This window comes from Urocitellus parryii, chromosome 8 (genome assembly GCF_045843805.1).
Source record: "Urocitellus parryii isolate mUroPar1 chromosome 8, mUroPar1.hap1, whole genome shotgun sequence".
In the NCBI taxonomy this organism is placed as follows: domain Eukaryota; kingdom Metazoa; phylum Chordata; class Mammalia; order Rodentia; family Sciuridae; genus Urocitellus; species Urocitellus parryii.
This window is the reverse complement of record NC_135538.1, coordinates 7,855,254-7,871,096: the sequence shown is the minus strand read 5'-3', so window position 1 is coordinate 7,871,096 and position 15,843 is coordinate 7,855,254. Positions and strand designations below refer to the sequence as shown.

The 15,843-nt window shown below is 41.3% G+C and overlaps 1 protein-coding gene across 1 annotated transcript; it reads right to left on the bottom strand.

The window, feature by feature from the left end:
- Positions 1 to 723: 723 nt before the first annotated feature.
- Sod2 (superoxide dismutase 2) lies at positions 724 to 14,508 on the bottom strand. The gene is made up of 5 exons (XM_026381974.2): positions 14,370 to 14,508; positions 14,049 to 14,251; positions 8,482 to 8,598; positions 5,771 to 5,950; positions 724 to 3,155 (listed from the first exon to the last, which is right to left on the bottom strand). The coding sequence occupies exons 1-5, from the start codon at positions 14,390 to 14,392 to the stop codon at positions 3,010 to 3,012; spliced, it is 669 nt and encodes a 222-aa protein (XP_026237759.1). The 5' UTR covers positions 14,393 to 14,508; the 3' UTR covers positions 724 to 3,009.
- Positions 14,509 to 15,843: the final 1,335 nt, after the last annotated feature.

The following is a 15,843-nucleotide window of genomic DNA, read 5'->3' as shown; positions in this document are numbered from 1 at the left end:
TGAGATCTTCCTTCCTTAGCCTCCAGCTAGATTGCTGGGTTGACAGATGTGTACCACCACCATGAACCCAGCTCTTTATTTTGGTACCAGGAATTGAACCCAGGGGCACTTAACCACTGAGCCATATCCCCAGCCCTTTTTTATATTTTAATTAGAGATAGGGTCTCACAGAGTTGGTTAGGGTCTTGCTGAGGCTGGCTTTGAACTCATGATACTCCTGCCTCAGCCTCCCGAGCCAGTGGGATTACAGGTGTGAACCACCATTCTCAGTGCCTCTGGGTTTTAAGAGTAAAATTTCAACCAACTCTCATTTGGTATTCCTTTTTCACAGAAAAGCAGTGAAAATGATAGAACATTAAAGGATCATTAACATTTGTAACCCATATGCATTATGTAGACCTCTTTGAAGAATTGACAGATTCTTTTATTAACAATCAGAAAACTACACAACTGCAATAGGAAAATCAATGTTTCTTTAATGAATTAAATGAAAACTTTCCTGGACCTTACAAGGTGAAAACCCAGTACCCAGCAGGTAGTGGGTTTGGTGCATATCTCAGAGTACAGGATCTCAGCTTGCTGGGAGCAGCAACATAGGATTAAAAAGGAGGAACAGTAATTTATCATTTTCCTAACAGTTTCCCCCAAAAGTAATTCCCTTGAAATTAAAATAGAAAATAAAATATATCTATACCCAGTTTCAGATATGACTCACAACACATATCAATCTTCATTTTATATTTTTTTTATTACTTTTTTAAAGGTGCTCAACACAAATTCAAATCTCATTTTAAGGCCATGAAATTGAGGGACATGATACAGCAATTTCTTAACATGAAAATTTAATTACTACGCAACAGTTTAAGCAACAAATTCAAAATAAAATATCTGTATCACTTGCTTGTTTCCCTCCAGCACAATTAAGACTGTGGCAGGCACTGCTGATCTGGTCACACAAATCCTTGCACGAACAATATTTGTTCTTTTCAAAAGAAAAATGGAAATTTTACTTGTTTTTCTTTTCTATTATGGAAAAGAGAGTTAAACATCATCTTCTGCTGGCTATTCTAGTCGTGAGTACATAGATCCTCTTGGTCTCCTAACCTCCATCCAGCATGGAGGAGCACAAACATCATTCTCATCAACAGGAAAGCCAGAGCAAAAATAGAGCCCCGTAGAAATTTCAACATTGAATTGTTTTAAAATCTGAAAGCTTAAGAGTCAAAGCTTTATGTGTCAGTAGATTCTGCAAATCTTTGTAGCTCAAGTTAAACCCTGATGTAGCAGATTTGCATTCCAAAGCCCATCTCTCAGAAAGTCCCACTTTCCTCTAAGGTCTATTAGAGGCCGGCGGTAACCACATGCCCCCCATTTGCACTCTATGAGAGCCATGTCCCTGTGATATAAAGGACAGCAATCGATCTCTAGAGTGTTTCAATCCACGCACGCACACACATACACCCTTATCAATAGTCAACACTGTTGACATTAGAAAGCTAAATACTTTTCTAACTGAACTGTGAAGAAAAAGTATCTTGAATTTAAGGTCTGTTTTTTTTTTTTTTTAAACTTCAGTCTTCAATATTGAAATTGCTAAGTTACTCCATTTTTCCATGAAAAGAAATAAAAAAATTAAGTTGGGGGGAAAATGTTTAAAAATGACCTTGGGAAAACATTACTAAATAGGTTAAGAAAAAAACCTACATATAAAGAAAACATCCCAATAGGAGATTAGGATACTCACAAGAGCAAAACGGATAATAAATAACAGAAGAAATGAAATATTCAGTAATAAAACTATGAAATAAATTAAGAAATGCCCAATTGATAAAAGCCATATAGCCATCAAAGATAATGAGGAAGATGATGAAAGATGGGGACCTGTGACATGGCCACACAGATACCAGCAGAATGCCTGCCTGCCTGCCTGCCATGTGAACAGCAGGTATACGGTGCTCCTGCGCAGAACTACCTGGAACGTGAGCTGAAATGCTGTCACTGATCATGGGGAGTTTTCCCTTTGTTGAAAAATGATATAAAGGTTTTGGAATGGCTATACATTCTTTAGAAGAAAACAGAAATATAAAGCACGTCTTTGGAAAGAAATCATCTGAGGGGACACAGTGCTGACGCCAGGCAGAAGTCCATTTGCCTGACTAGGGAAGGTGGCTTGTGGCCAGCACAGCTCTCAGGAGAGGGAGGCCCTTCAACAGGACGGAGAGATGGGGAGTGCCCCAGAATGCCCATGGCCTCACCCTGAGGTCCCCACTTTCGGCAGTGCCAACCAGGCCCCGATGTGCCCACCTACAGCACTTTTATAAATATATACTTCTGTGTTCAAGAACAAAATTTTACACCAGTCTTTCATAAGTCCAGATGCATAATTATCTTCTTATAATAAAGCAGCTTTCAATCAGCAGTAAGTCATATAGTTTTTAAATGACAAGATGATGTTAGCTATTTATACATGTGACCACAGACCATCACCATATCATTGGGTGATAGCCATCAGAAGTACCACTAGACAGAGCACTATTACATAAACGAAAAGAACAATTTTCAACAAAAGAGAAATATCAGTTTCCTATTTTACTGTGACAACTGGGGCAAAAGATTACATTTTTCTCTAAGTGCAACAGAATAGAATTACAAAGCCTTTCCCACAAGCCCCCAAATATAGGATAGAATATTTTTTATTGTTCTTTGATGACAATTATAAACCACTAGTAAGTTTAGCTCTCTGACAAAAATGTTCAGTTAAGATTAAATTATACAGAGCAGTAATGATTCTCAAACAGTTGCCTAATAACAAAATTTTAAAATAGGAAATTATATTCATAGCACTAAATTATTGTTATCAAATATGCGAACATCAATGAATCATCATATGTCATCATATATCATCAACATCAATAAATGCTGTAATCAAGTGCCTTGTTAGTATACTGCAGTACTCTACTACAAAAATAGTCATAAGGAGTTTAACATACTCAATATAATGATGATGTTTTACTTTTTGCACGCCATGTACCTTTCAGTTACATTCTCCCAGTTGATTACATTCCAAATAGCTTTTAGATAATCAGGTCTGACATTTTTATACTGAAGATAATAAGCATGCTCCCATACATCAATCCCCAGCAGTGGGATAAGACCTACCAGAAAGAAGAGAAAAAAGAAAAAAATCTTTCAATTTCAATCTAAAACATTATAGCTTCTCAATTTAAATTTTATTATTCTATGCACACAAAAATACCATTTACAACAATTTTACCTATTTGTTTATTCTTTCTTTCTTTCCTTCTTTTGGGGGGAGGGGGGTACCAGAACTTGGGGGAACTCAACCACTGAGCCATGTCTCCAGCCCTTTTTTAAATTTTATTTAGAGACAGGGTCTCACTGAGTTGCTTAGTGCCTCACTGTTGCTGAGGCGGGCTTTGAACTCACGATCCTCCTGCCTCAGCCTCCTGAGCTGCTGGGATTACAGGCATGCACCACTGTGCCTCGCTGTTTCTTATTTTTTGTGTAAGAATATTCCTATAAATAAAAGATTTTAAACTTTACTTCAGAAGAAAATGTGATAAATTGAAAAAAATTATTGAATTAGAATTGAATCCCAGCTACTTGGGAGGCTGAGGCAGAAAAATCTCAAGTTTGAACCCAGCCTGGGCAACTTAGCAAGACCCTGTCTCAAAATGAAAACTGCTGGGGACATAGTCTAGAAGTAGCACAGTCCCGAGTTCAATCTCAATTAAAAAAAAAAAGACTTGGGAAAATCAAGTAACTACCATACTTTAATAGCTGTTTTTAAAATACCAACAGATTCATAGAAGAACCAACCAGTCCCCAGCCTTCCTCACAGTGGTCTCAGATGCCACAGTAAGGATGTGCTATGTCTCGGGGCGGGGATATGGTTGAGGCTTTGTTGTCTCTTCCAAAAGGCATGAGAACTTGGGTGCTTATGAGAAACCTGCTCTGCTCCCCAAAGCTAACTCTAGTCTTAGGGAGTAAACACCAGTTATGAGGCACTAATAAAAGAGCAAGTTTACAAGGAAAAGGACTGAAGAAGACAACATACTATTTTCAGAAATCAAATAAGGTAAATGAAGCACTCAGTTCTATCCATAAAAAAAGACACAGGCACGTCCATGTTTGTAGCAGCACAGTCCACAACAGACAAACTAGGAACCAGCCTAGGTGTCCATCAATGGATAAATAAAATGTGGTATATACAAAAAATGGGGACTGGGGTTGTGGCTCAGCAGTAGTGCTCGCCTAGTATGTGTGAGGCCCTGGATTTGATCCTCAGCACCACATATAAATAAATAAAATAAAGGTATTCCCCAAGATTCCACCAAAAAAATAAATAAATAAAAAATAAAGGTATTGTGTCCACCTACAACTAAAAATAAACATATAAATAAATGGAGTTTTATTCAGTCATAAAAAAAATTATCATTTACAGGAAAATAGATGAAACTTGAGAACCTTATATTAAACGAAATAAGCCAAACTCAGAAGGGTCAAGGGTCATATGTTTTCTCTCAGATCTAAAAGCTAGAGAGGAAGAAGGAAAAGAAAGATGGGGGGATCTCACGGCAATTGAAGGGAGATCAATAGAGGAAGAGATCCAAGGAGGGAGGAGGAAAGGGAAAATACTGGGGAATATATTGGCCAAATTATATTATTATACTATGTGCATGTATGAATATGTTAACAAATCCCACCATTAGATACAACCATAGGCACCAAATTAAAAAGGAAAAAAAACTCTCAAACTCTTCTACCAAAATAATTCTCAACAGTATGTCTTGACCAGTTGTGAGATGTGTTGCTATCAATTTATCATTAAAAAAGCAGCAAAAAAATTTCATGATTTTTCCCAATATGTAAAAAGTCATGCCTTATCATCCGATGGGCTTTCTCCAAGCAGGAGAGAAAGAAGCATTGTGCTCAGATCCATAGAAACCAATCTTCCCAACAGGCACCCTGAGCTGCACCAGACTCTGCAACCTTCAGGCTCACAACTCTTTGATTCTTTTGGGACTTTTCCAAAAGAACTGTTTAGATTCCAGCAAAATCTGAGCGTGTCAGGGAAGTGAGTCGGGTGAGTGCAAGGGGGGATGTGGCAGAGAACTACCGCTGCTTAATGTTCAGAAATCAGGTAAAATTCATTCCATCACAGCTTAGAGCCCCAGCTGACTGCCTATGACTTCTGACTCTGTATCCTATCCTCTCCGGTGACATGTTATTTGGGGTTACCAATTCAGTTAGACTCAACAGAAAAAATGGATTTGCCGAGTCCAGCCCAGAGTTTCCAAGTCAAATACTTACACATACCAAGACCAGCAGATAGGTAGAGTGTGGAAACTCGAGTTCTCGCCTCAGCCTAACCAAAAGTTCTGGCAAAGGGGAGAGCACTGGAAAAGATGTGGGCCTTGCTCCACTTGAGCTTCCCTCTTGTCATCTAGTTACAGTTTTTTATTTTAGTGCATATAAGTAATTAAACTAATACTGATTCTCTGTAGAACAAAGTAGGATCTAGATTAAAATGATTGTTAGTGTATCTACAAAATTTACATCTGATATTTTACAAAACAGCAGACTCTTGGAGCATTTTTTACCTACTCAAGACTCTGGGTATAAGATTTGTTTAAACTATTATATATTCATGGTAAGTTTAAACACTGTTAGTTTTCCTTATTCCTAGTTACATGCCTACATAAACCACATCTCCCAAAGGAAATAAGTAGCAGTTTTTAAATCTAACCTGTTGTTCCTTGCAATGGATCCTGATTAGCACAGGCAGCAATCTGCAAGCGTCCCTGCTCCTTATTGAAACCGAGCCAACCCCAACCTGAGCCCTGGACACCAGCACAGACAGTTGTCAGCTTCTCCTTAAACTTGTCAAAAGAACCAAAGTCACGTTTGATAGCTTCCAGCAACTCTCCTATAAAAAAAGATCCAAAACACAAACAGATTTCAACAATTACAATAAAATATTATGTATATTAAAATATTCTTGTCACATGGCCCAAGAAGATAAACATAATCCAGCACACACCACACCAGCTTTCCTTCTGCTGACAACAGGATATATAGTTTCACACTTATGATCCACATGGTTCTTAGTGAAGCTAGTCTAATACCATTAGGGATTTCTTTATTCACTGAGCTATTTCTTTCTTTCTTTCTTTCTTTTTTTTAGAGAGAGAGAGAGAGAGAGAGAGAGAGAGAGAATTTTTTTTAATATTTATTTTTTAGTTTTCGGTGGACACAACATCTTTATTTTATTTTTTTATGTGGTGCTGAGGATTGAACCCAGTTCCCCACGCATGACAGGCGAGTGTGTTACCACTTGAGCCACATCCCCAGCCCCTCACTGTGCTATTTCTACCACTGAATACATTCATTTTCCATTGCTTTTTTTAAAACTTTCCCCCTCAATAGAAAATTTTACTTTGACTTCTAGCCTACTTACTCTATGTCTCCATTGGGGAATAAAAAGTTATGGCTGGCCAGGCACAGTGGCACACACCTATAATCCCAGCAGCTCAGGTGGCTGTGGCTGAAGCAGGAGGATCGCGGGTTCAAAGCCAGCCTCAGCAAAAACGAGGTGCTAAGCAACCCAGTGAGACCTTGTCTCTAAATAAAATACAAAATAGGGCTGGAGTATAGCTCAGGGGCTGACTGCCCCCAAGATCAATCCTTAGTACCAAAATTTAAAAAAAAAAAAAAAAAAAAAAAAGTTATGGCTGTTATTCAGTTCTCCAAGGCATCCTAGATCTTTCCTCCTGCTTCAGCCTCCTGAGTCACTGGGATTACAGGCATGCACCACTGTGCCAGGCTTGATCTTCTTATCGTGATTGTTTTAAACAGGGTGATTTTCCCTTCTATTACCGAATTAAAGGTATACTTTAAGAGCTATAACTGGGCTGGGATATAGCTCAGTAGTACAGCACTTACTTAGCATGCAAGAGGTTCTATCCACTATACTGCAAAAAATGGAAAAGAGAGCCATAAACTTTTTATTCTGTAGCACTGTAGAATCAATTCTACATTGAGCATATCAACTAAATCAACTGGGTCATATCTCACTTTTCATAGACTACTGGCTTAAAAGTAATCATCTTTTATAAGTGCAAATGGAATCAAATGGTACAGATAATACAAAATGGCAAAGAATGCCAAAACCATTGGTTGAATATAGGTATATCTGATATTCTGGTAGCTGACAAACCTCAAAAGCATTAAATCTCAATTATAAGGCCTCATTCAGAAGAAATAAATTATCCACTTTCCCAGACTTATTCCCCCATTTAATATCACCCCAAAGGAAACTTTGCAGGCATAAGATAAGCTGCCTTGGATAACACTGATTAAAAACAAACAGTAAGGGCTGGGGCTCAGTGGTAGAGCGCTTGACTAGCACCTGTGAGGCACTGGTTTTGATCCTCAGCACTACATAAAAAAAGAATAATAATAAGTAAAATAAAGTTGTTGTGTCTATCTACAACTAATATATATATATGCTTAAAAAAAAAAAACAATAAAATCACAGAAACTTAGGGCATGTGTAAGGAGTCCAGACTTATGGGCTCCAACAGAGACAGCTGTCAGCTTCTCCTTAAACTCTAAAAGGAACCAAAGCCACATTTGATGGCTTCCAGAAACTCTTGTATTGAAAAAACAAGAGACTTGTACTTATGCTTCATACCTTCGGCTGGGGGTGGTGCGGGGGGGTGGTGGAATAATGAGTCAGACAGCCACACTGACAAAGACAGTGAACCAGACACTGCTCTGTGTGCCCCTCGTTACCTGCAGCAGTTTGTTTTGTTTTTAATTTTTGCAGTGCTGGGCACAAACCCAGGGTCTCACACATGCTAGGCAAGTGTTCTACCACTGAGCTACTACTTCAGCCCTATTTGTAATTTTTTAAAAACACCTGGAAAACCTAATTTTTTGTGACAAGTGACCTCATAACAGGAACATTAATGACACAGACACCTTTCTAAGCACTTTACATTTAGTTTTGAAAACAGCCCCATTATTCCCTCTGTCTCACACAGTATCTTACCCTGGACATCCCAGGCTAGTAAGTGAAAGTTAATCCTTTCTAAAAACTGTTTCTCAGTCTTTCCCTAATATTTAAACCAAGAAAGGGCACTGTAGTGAAATCGTGTGTGTAAAAACTGAGGACGTAACTACCTGAATGTATTCTCCTTTCCTAGTCTTTCCCTTCAAAAGTTACAACTCTGCTATGCCCCTTGCTATGAAAAATATGCCAGTATGGTACTTTAGGGAGAATTATGGTAACAAGAAAATCAACAATGCACTGGGGATATAGCTCAGGAGTAGGGTATACTCTTGGCATGCATGAGATCCTGGCTTCAATCCCCAGCACCAAAGGGGAAAAAAAAAAAATCAGGAATCTTTACTACTGTGCAAATATACAGATAAGGTGAACCAATATATACCAACCTTTGGGTTCTCCACCACCATTAGGACTCAAATTTGTCCAGAAAATGGTGTGATTGATATGACCTCCGCCATTGAACTTCAGTGCAGGTTGAAGGGCTACCTGAGCGGTAACATCTCCTGAAATGTAAAAAAGCAAACACATTTTTAAAACATTTTTATTCTTTAATCACTCTAACACTGTTTTTTTTTTTTCCTTTGTGAGTTAGCAGATAATTGTACCAGCTTGTTTGTTCTAAAATTCAGCAATTTCAGATTCTATCAAAAATCGGACTCTCCCCAAATTATACACCCAGTGGATTTTCAGTTCAATTAATCACATGCAGAACTGGTGAGCACAGCAGAGAAGGTAAAGCTAGGAGAAAATTCACTCCTGACCACCAAAGGCTGAGGGTTCTCTTGGATAAAAAAGACTTCGGCAAATAAAACACTAAAGAGAGCAAAGAAAGTACAGTAAACGAGCTAAAATGCACGGCTCAGTGTACCTGCAACAGGGAAACTTTCAGTTCTCATTTCAAGACAGACAAATACTGGGAAACGTTTTAAAGTGACATTAACAAAAAACTCAACTTATTCATACTGAACTCCTGATTTGCAACCCCAAACTTACTCCTATGGCAGACACCATCTCAGTGAACGCCAGCTGTCCCACAGGACATCGATGTCACCTTTAATTCTTCTCCTTTCACACCTTACACCCAATCCACTAGCATACCCATCAGCAAAGCCAGCTCTCCTTTAAGGACACAGTGGTGCACGCCTGTAATGGCAGCAACTCTGAAAGCCACAGCAGAATTGCAAGTTCAAGGCCGGCCTCTATGACCTAAAAAGACCCTATCTCAAAAATTAAAAAATAAAAATGGCTGGGAGGAAGCTGGATTCAATCCCCCGTACCCCTCTCAAAAAAGACATCCAGAATCCAATCCCTTCTCCCCAACTTTGCTGCTACCTGTTGGTGAACAGCACTAGCATCTCCCACCTACTTTGGAGCCACAGTCCTGTTTCCAAAAGATGTCCCTTCTCACTAGGAACCGCCCCAAGTCTTACACCTAGCTGTAAGGCGGCATGTCACCTGTCACCTGATCCTTTGCCAGCCACACTGGCCGGGGAGCCTTCCAAGACAAGCTCAGCACGCCCCCTCCCTGCCAAGGATGACCACTGCTGCCTCCGCTGGAACCACTTCCCAGCTGAGGGCTTAGGCTTCACCCTCTGCCTCTTCTCATGTCTCCAAACAGCACTCACCAGACTTTGGCCAGGATATACAAGCTGGCAGTTCCCATCACCCCTCCAGACTGCATCCCATCTCTCCTAGAAGGCGGTATAACTCCTGGCACACTGCTTCATCTGTCTCCCGGTGGAGGAGGTAGTTTGGTTTTGTTGTGTGTTTGTTTTTTCGTACTGGAGATTGAACCCAGGAGTGTTCTACCACTGAACTATATCTTCGGCCATTTTCATGCCTCAAACTTGAGATCCCCCTGCCCCAGTCTCCCAAGTCACTGGCACAGTGGCTTTTGTGTATGACTTCGGTTCTCAATTCCTAACACACTACCCACTGCCACCTACACAGCAGGCACTCAATAAATATTTGTTGATTCACTAGATGATTAAATACATTGAATATGTAATGAAAATAAATAAAATTTAAAAAAAGAAAAATGGCAAGAAAAAAATACATTGAATACAATTTTTTCTTTTTTTTTTTTTTGTTATAGTTGGTGCACAGCACTAACATACCTTTGTTTTATTTATATTTATGTGGTGCTGAGGATCGAACCCAGTGCCTCACACATGCTAGGCAAGTGTTCTACCACTGAGCTACAACCCTAGTCCTTGAGTACAATTTCTGAGGGGAAAAAAAAACTTTCTCCAATCTATAGTTTAACAAAAAAGAATGTCATATTTGGATAATCTGGATATATTCTCAAAACACTAGATAAAATAAACTGAAACCAAAAAGGTTTTTCTCCAGCTTGCTAAACAAGTAGGTGAAATAAGTTTTTTTCTGCTCCTTCCAGAAACTACAGATTAACTGAAGTACTGAGAAAACAGAAATTCCCTGTACAAAATGTACCAAGTTCTTACTATTCAAATTACCAAGAAAAGCAAAGTGAAAGCGAACCACTGGAGCTCTGCTCTCCAGGAGCTGGAAGTGTAGAAAAAGTTCTCAACCCCTGTTCTGAACGTCTAGGTGCAGGTAAGGTGGGGCATGCCTGTCATTCCAGCGACTTCAGAGGCTGAGGCAGGAGGATCACAAATTGAAGGCCAGCCTGGGCAACTTAGCAAGATTCTGTCTCAAAATAAAACATAAAAAAAAAAAAAAAGTGCTGGAGAGTTTAACCCACAGTACTGAAGGCTGGAAATAAAAAAAGAACCTAGTTAAGAAATTCTATCTTCTGAAACAAGGCCAAATCTCCAATTGTTAGCAATTCAGGAGGAGAGGATTAAGTGATACTGAATCCACAGATAACCTCTTAGGATTTTCTTATTTCACCTACTTGTTTAGCAAGCTGGAGTTGTGGCTCAGTGGTAGAGTGCTCACCTAGCACATGAGAGGCCCTGGGTTCGATTTTCAATACCACATAAAAATAAGTAAATAAAGATATTGTATCCAACTACAACTAAAAAATAAATATTCAAATAAAATAATTTTTTTAAAAAAATGTATAAAAATATATTTATAAATCAGTGTTTCCCTTGTTAATTTTCCTTGGAGTCACCCTAAAAATGTAAATACAGGTTTTATGCTTTTTTGTTGTTGCAGTACTAGGGATTAAACCCAGGGGTGCTTAAACAGTAAGTTCTTGAGGTTCTCACTAAATTACTGATGCTAGCCTCAGATTTTTTTATCCTCCTGCCTCAGCCTCCAGTCTCTGGGATTATAGGCATGGGCCAGCATGCCCAGCTTGTTTTTCCTAAATGAAAAAGAAACATGTTTACTAAGAGATAATTTAATAAACTCAACATTTTAAGCTGGGCAAGTAATGCACATATGTAACCCTGGCTACTTGAAGGCTGAAGCTGAAACACTGTAAATTCAAGGCTAGCCTGGGCAATTTAACAAGACCATGTCTCAAAATAGAATAAAAAGGGCTGGGGGCTAAACGCAGTGGTACAGGCCTATAACCCCAGCAGCTCGGGAGGCTGAGGCAGGAGGATAAAGAATTCAAAGCCAGCCTCAGCAAAAACCAGGCACTGGGCTGGGGATGTGGCTCAAGCGGTAGCGCGCTCGCCTGGCATGCGTGCGGCCCGGGTTCGATCCTCAGCACCACATACCAACAAAGATGTTGTGTCCGCTGAGAACTAAAAAATAATAAATATTAAAAAAAATTTTAAAAATAAATAAATAAATAAATAAACCAGGCACTAAGCAACTCAGTGAGACCCTGTCTCTAAATAAAATACAAAAAAGGGTTTGGAATGTGACCCAGTGGTACAGTGCCCGAGTTCAATCCTTAGTACCAAAAAAAAAAGGGGGGGCTGGAGAAGTAGCTCAGTGCTTCCCTGATATATGCCAACCCTAGGTTCAATACCCTTAATCCTCAATATCTCAAAAAAATAAAAAATAATAATCTCAACATCTTAAAGTTTACTTAGCCAATTTAAAGCTCTTAAGACTTTTCTGAAGTTTAACTTTTTTTTGTTTCAGATCAGGGTTTTCCCCTGAAATGCAATAAAAAAAGGTAAGAACTTTTGGTTGAAAAGACAGTTATGATGAGATTATTAAGTTATTTTATTTATACTCTTATCACAATATTGGAGATATGAAAATTTACTTGATAATAATTTCAAAAATATAATTTCTATGTAAAAGAAACTCTGCAATATAATACTGCAATACAACAACTTTTTTTTCAGTGATATCATTAAGGAAGCAAAGCTTTGATTCCACAAGAAAGGGATTAAAACTAAGATGTCTTTAAAATATTGGAAAGACAGGTGTCAGATGTTGCCTTGCTGGAAATACTTTCACAACTTCCCAGCTTCCCCATTACCACATCACACGTTTGTTATTTCCTAAATCACAGCCTTTTCCCGTATTCAAATCATCTAACTGTTGCAAGCAAATCTTCCAGAATGTGGTAACTTCCTCCTCTTTAGGTGTAGCCTTTTATTTACCTCAAACACAATTTGGCTGAAATACTACATCTGTCCACTAGATGCCCCTTGTCAACCAAACTTCACTCTGAAAATTGCTTAACAAATTTCATAGGCTTGAAATGCAACAAAAACACTTTTTTGAAAAAAAGAAAATTTTCTTTACTGTGTAGTTTATCAAGCAATATAGTCTGAAAACAACTATCAATTATTTTGCAGTTGTGCAAACTAATGGAACGAAAACAATTTATTATTTACAGAGATATTAAAACAATATTCCCATATACACCTTCAGAGCCATAAACCCAAAAATCCATACACTACTGATTTTATCAACTCAGCACTTAAAAAGAAAAGAAAAAACAACCAGGTGCCTATAACTCCAATGATTTAGAAGGCTGAGACAGGAGTATTACAAGTTCAAAGCCAGCCTCAGCAACTTAATGAAGCCTAGGAGGCTGAGACAGGAGGATTACAAGTTCAAAGCCAGCCTCAGCAACTTCCCTAAACAACTTAGTAAGACCTTGTCTCAAAGTGAAAAATTAAAAGAGCTGGGGATGTGGCTCAGTGGTTAAGCATCCCTGGGTTCAATTCCTGGTACCAAAATAAAAGTTAACTCCATATTATATTTTAATTCAATTTACAAATATTGTTTCCCACAGAATGACTATTTTTCTTGTGAACTTTAACCCCTAAATTAAATACAGAAACCAAGTCCACAGGGGCCTGACCTGTCTCACAGCCAGGTTAAGTGCTTTTTTGGTAATGAACATCATAATGCTGACTCCTGCCTCTTCTCTCCCGCATAAAGTAAATCAAGTTTCACAGTGCGGGGCAGCTCAGGATACAAGGAATCTCCCAGTCACTGGACTCTCAGGAAGTTCCAGGAAGATGTCAAGGACCACTGTTCCTATCACCTAGCAGTCTCCTTCCTTCTCCCACCATCTGAGGGACCACACCTGACACTGCTTGCTTAAAGCTACAATACACTTGAAAAAGGAGGCAGAGAGGCTGTCCTCCTCCACTTGAGGCCCAGACACAGAGAGGAAGTGGGGACAGCAAAGCCCCAGGCCACCTTTCAGGACTGACCCCAACACTCAAGAGCACTTGCATCTGGGCCACAAGTGTATGGGTGCCCTCAGACCTCCTGCTAATGATTGGCAAACCTACCTGAGAGTCCAAAAATTTCCAAGAGCACTTTACATAACGAGTGCAAATTTTAAATGCTTATATGCAAACAGGAGCTAGAGCTTCTCTTACAACTCACCAATATGGGTAAGAAAAAGGGCTTAACACAAACTCACAACTTCCTCCGTGGGATTCTGTTTTCTGGGACGGTAAGAAAAGTTTAAACAAACCAGTCAAGACACAAGACACTCTCCTACAATGGGGAGGATCATTATTTGGGGGCGGCCCTCGTGCGGGGCGAACTCGGGGGTCCGGAGACGGCGCGGGGCTGCGGCGCCGGCACCCACCCTTGGCCAGCGCCTCGCGGTACTTGTCCTCCGTGGCGTTCAGGTTGTTCACGTAGGCCGCGTGGTGCTTGCAGTGGTGCAGCTCCATGATCTGGGCGTTGATGTGCGGCTCCAGGGCGCCGTAGTCGTAAGGCAGGTCGGGGAGGCTGTGCTTCTGCCGGCAGCCCAGAGCCCCCAGGGCCGGGGCCAGCCTCGCGCCCGCGCTGGAAGACAGAGGGCACCCGGGTCACGTGCGGCCCGCCCCGCGCCCGCCTCCCGACCGCGCACCGGACACCTGCAGCCCCCGGCGGAGCGCCCAGGGCCCCGGCGCCCGCGTCTCACCTGCACGCTGCCCGCGACAACATAGCGCTCTCCGCCGTCGGCCGCCGCCTTAGAGCCTCTCAGACGCAACGCCGAACCAGACCCGCGAGCGTGTGCCCGCGGTGTCCCCGGCAGCGCCTAAGGACCTTCGCCTCCTGGGCCCCGCCCCCTCCGGCCGCGTCCACCACAGGAGGAACGCGGGGGGAACCCAGGGCGGCCGGAGAACCGTCATCCCGCGCAGGCCTCACACCCTGCGTCCAGGAGGCTGAAAGAGGGAGCGGTAAGCTTTTCCTCCGTCGTGACCACCCTGCTGCCGATCTGCCTGGGCTCTGTGACGTGTAGCGAGAGGAAATCGCACGTTTCCCCCCCGATGTAGAGTTGGTATGGCCCGCAGGCCCGCCCTCGTCTCCGCCCCTCCGAAGGCGGGGCCTGCGAGGCCCGCTGCAGCCCTCCCCCTCTAGGCCGCGGTGGTACTGCTGCTGCCGCACAGGGTCTGGCAGCCGCCCGGGGAAGGTTTGGGGACTTTTTCTCTACCTAAGGGCCCCAGGGACCGTCCCTTGGAAGGCAGCCAGCGTGTTAGTGGAGGGTGAAAGGACAGTGCCCTCATGTTTTGTCTTCTTGCCAGGTGCCCTTAGTGACCTTGCTTTGCCAGTAAACTGGCCTTGGGGCCTTCACCAGGCCAGAAGCCAGGCCAACCCCATCCCGCTGGCTGTCTGACAGTAGTGCTGCTATGGACGTCTACCATGGACTGCACTGCAAGATTTACATGCATTTATCTCTGTAAGTGTATGTGTTGTCGACTCCAGGCGACAATGAAATATTGTCGCTGAGATTAAGCAGCTTGCAGTGGTCCCACGGTTAATAAGGTAAGAGTCCGGGATTAGAGGCAACAAGGTGGAGAATGCCACTAATCCCAGGGCCTCTGGAGGTTGAAGCAGGTGGATCACAAATCGCCCAGCCTGAGAAATCTAGTGAGACTCTGTCTCAAAATACAAAACAAAAAGGACTGGGGATGTAGCTTAGTGGTAGAGCATCCCTGGGTTCAATCCCCACTAAAAAAAAAAAAAAAAAATGTTGGAATTAGAACCCAAAACACAGAAGTTTATACTTCATGACTACTAAGCCCAGTCAGTCAAGCTGTATGTATTTGTTCAGAGTGACTTCTATGAACCAGTTGCCCAGGAGAATATAAAAGATGGACAACAGGGAAATCTTTCCTATGCTGCTTTATAGTCCAATAAGCTGTATCAAACGTTTTCTCAACAATTTAAAAATATCCTCAATTGTGTTAATTAGGAAAACACTAAGCTGTCTTTGACATGATTTGGGTCTTTACTGAATAGAATAATATCAAAAGAAGCAAAGCTAGGAGTGGTGATGCTGTTATAGTCCCAGCTACACAGTAGCTGAGGTGGGAGGATCACTTGAGTCCACAAGTTGGAGACCAGCCTAGGCAACACAGCCAGACCCCTCTCAAAAAAAAAAAGGTGGGTGG

Coding starts and splice junctions, on each gene's coding strand:
- Sod2 (XM_026381974.2), bottom strand. CDS start 14,392: ATGTTGTCGCGGGCAGCGTGCAG. Junction 8,599..14,048: donor CCGCGAGGCGCTGGCCAAGG/GTGGGTGCCGGC, acceptor TTTACATTTCAG/GAGATGTTACCGCTCAGGTA. Junction 5,951..8,481: donor TGGTGGTGGAGAACCCAAAG/GTTGGTATATAT, acceptor CTTTTTTTATAG/GAGAGTTGCTGGAAGCTATC.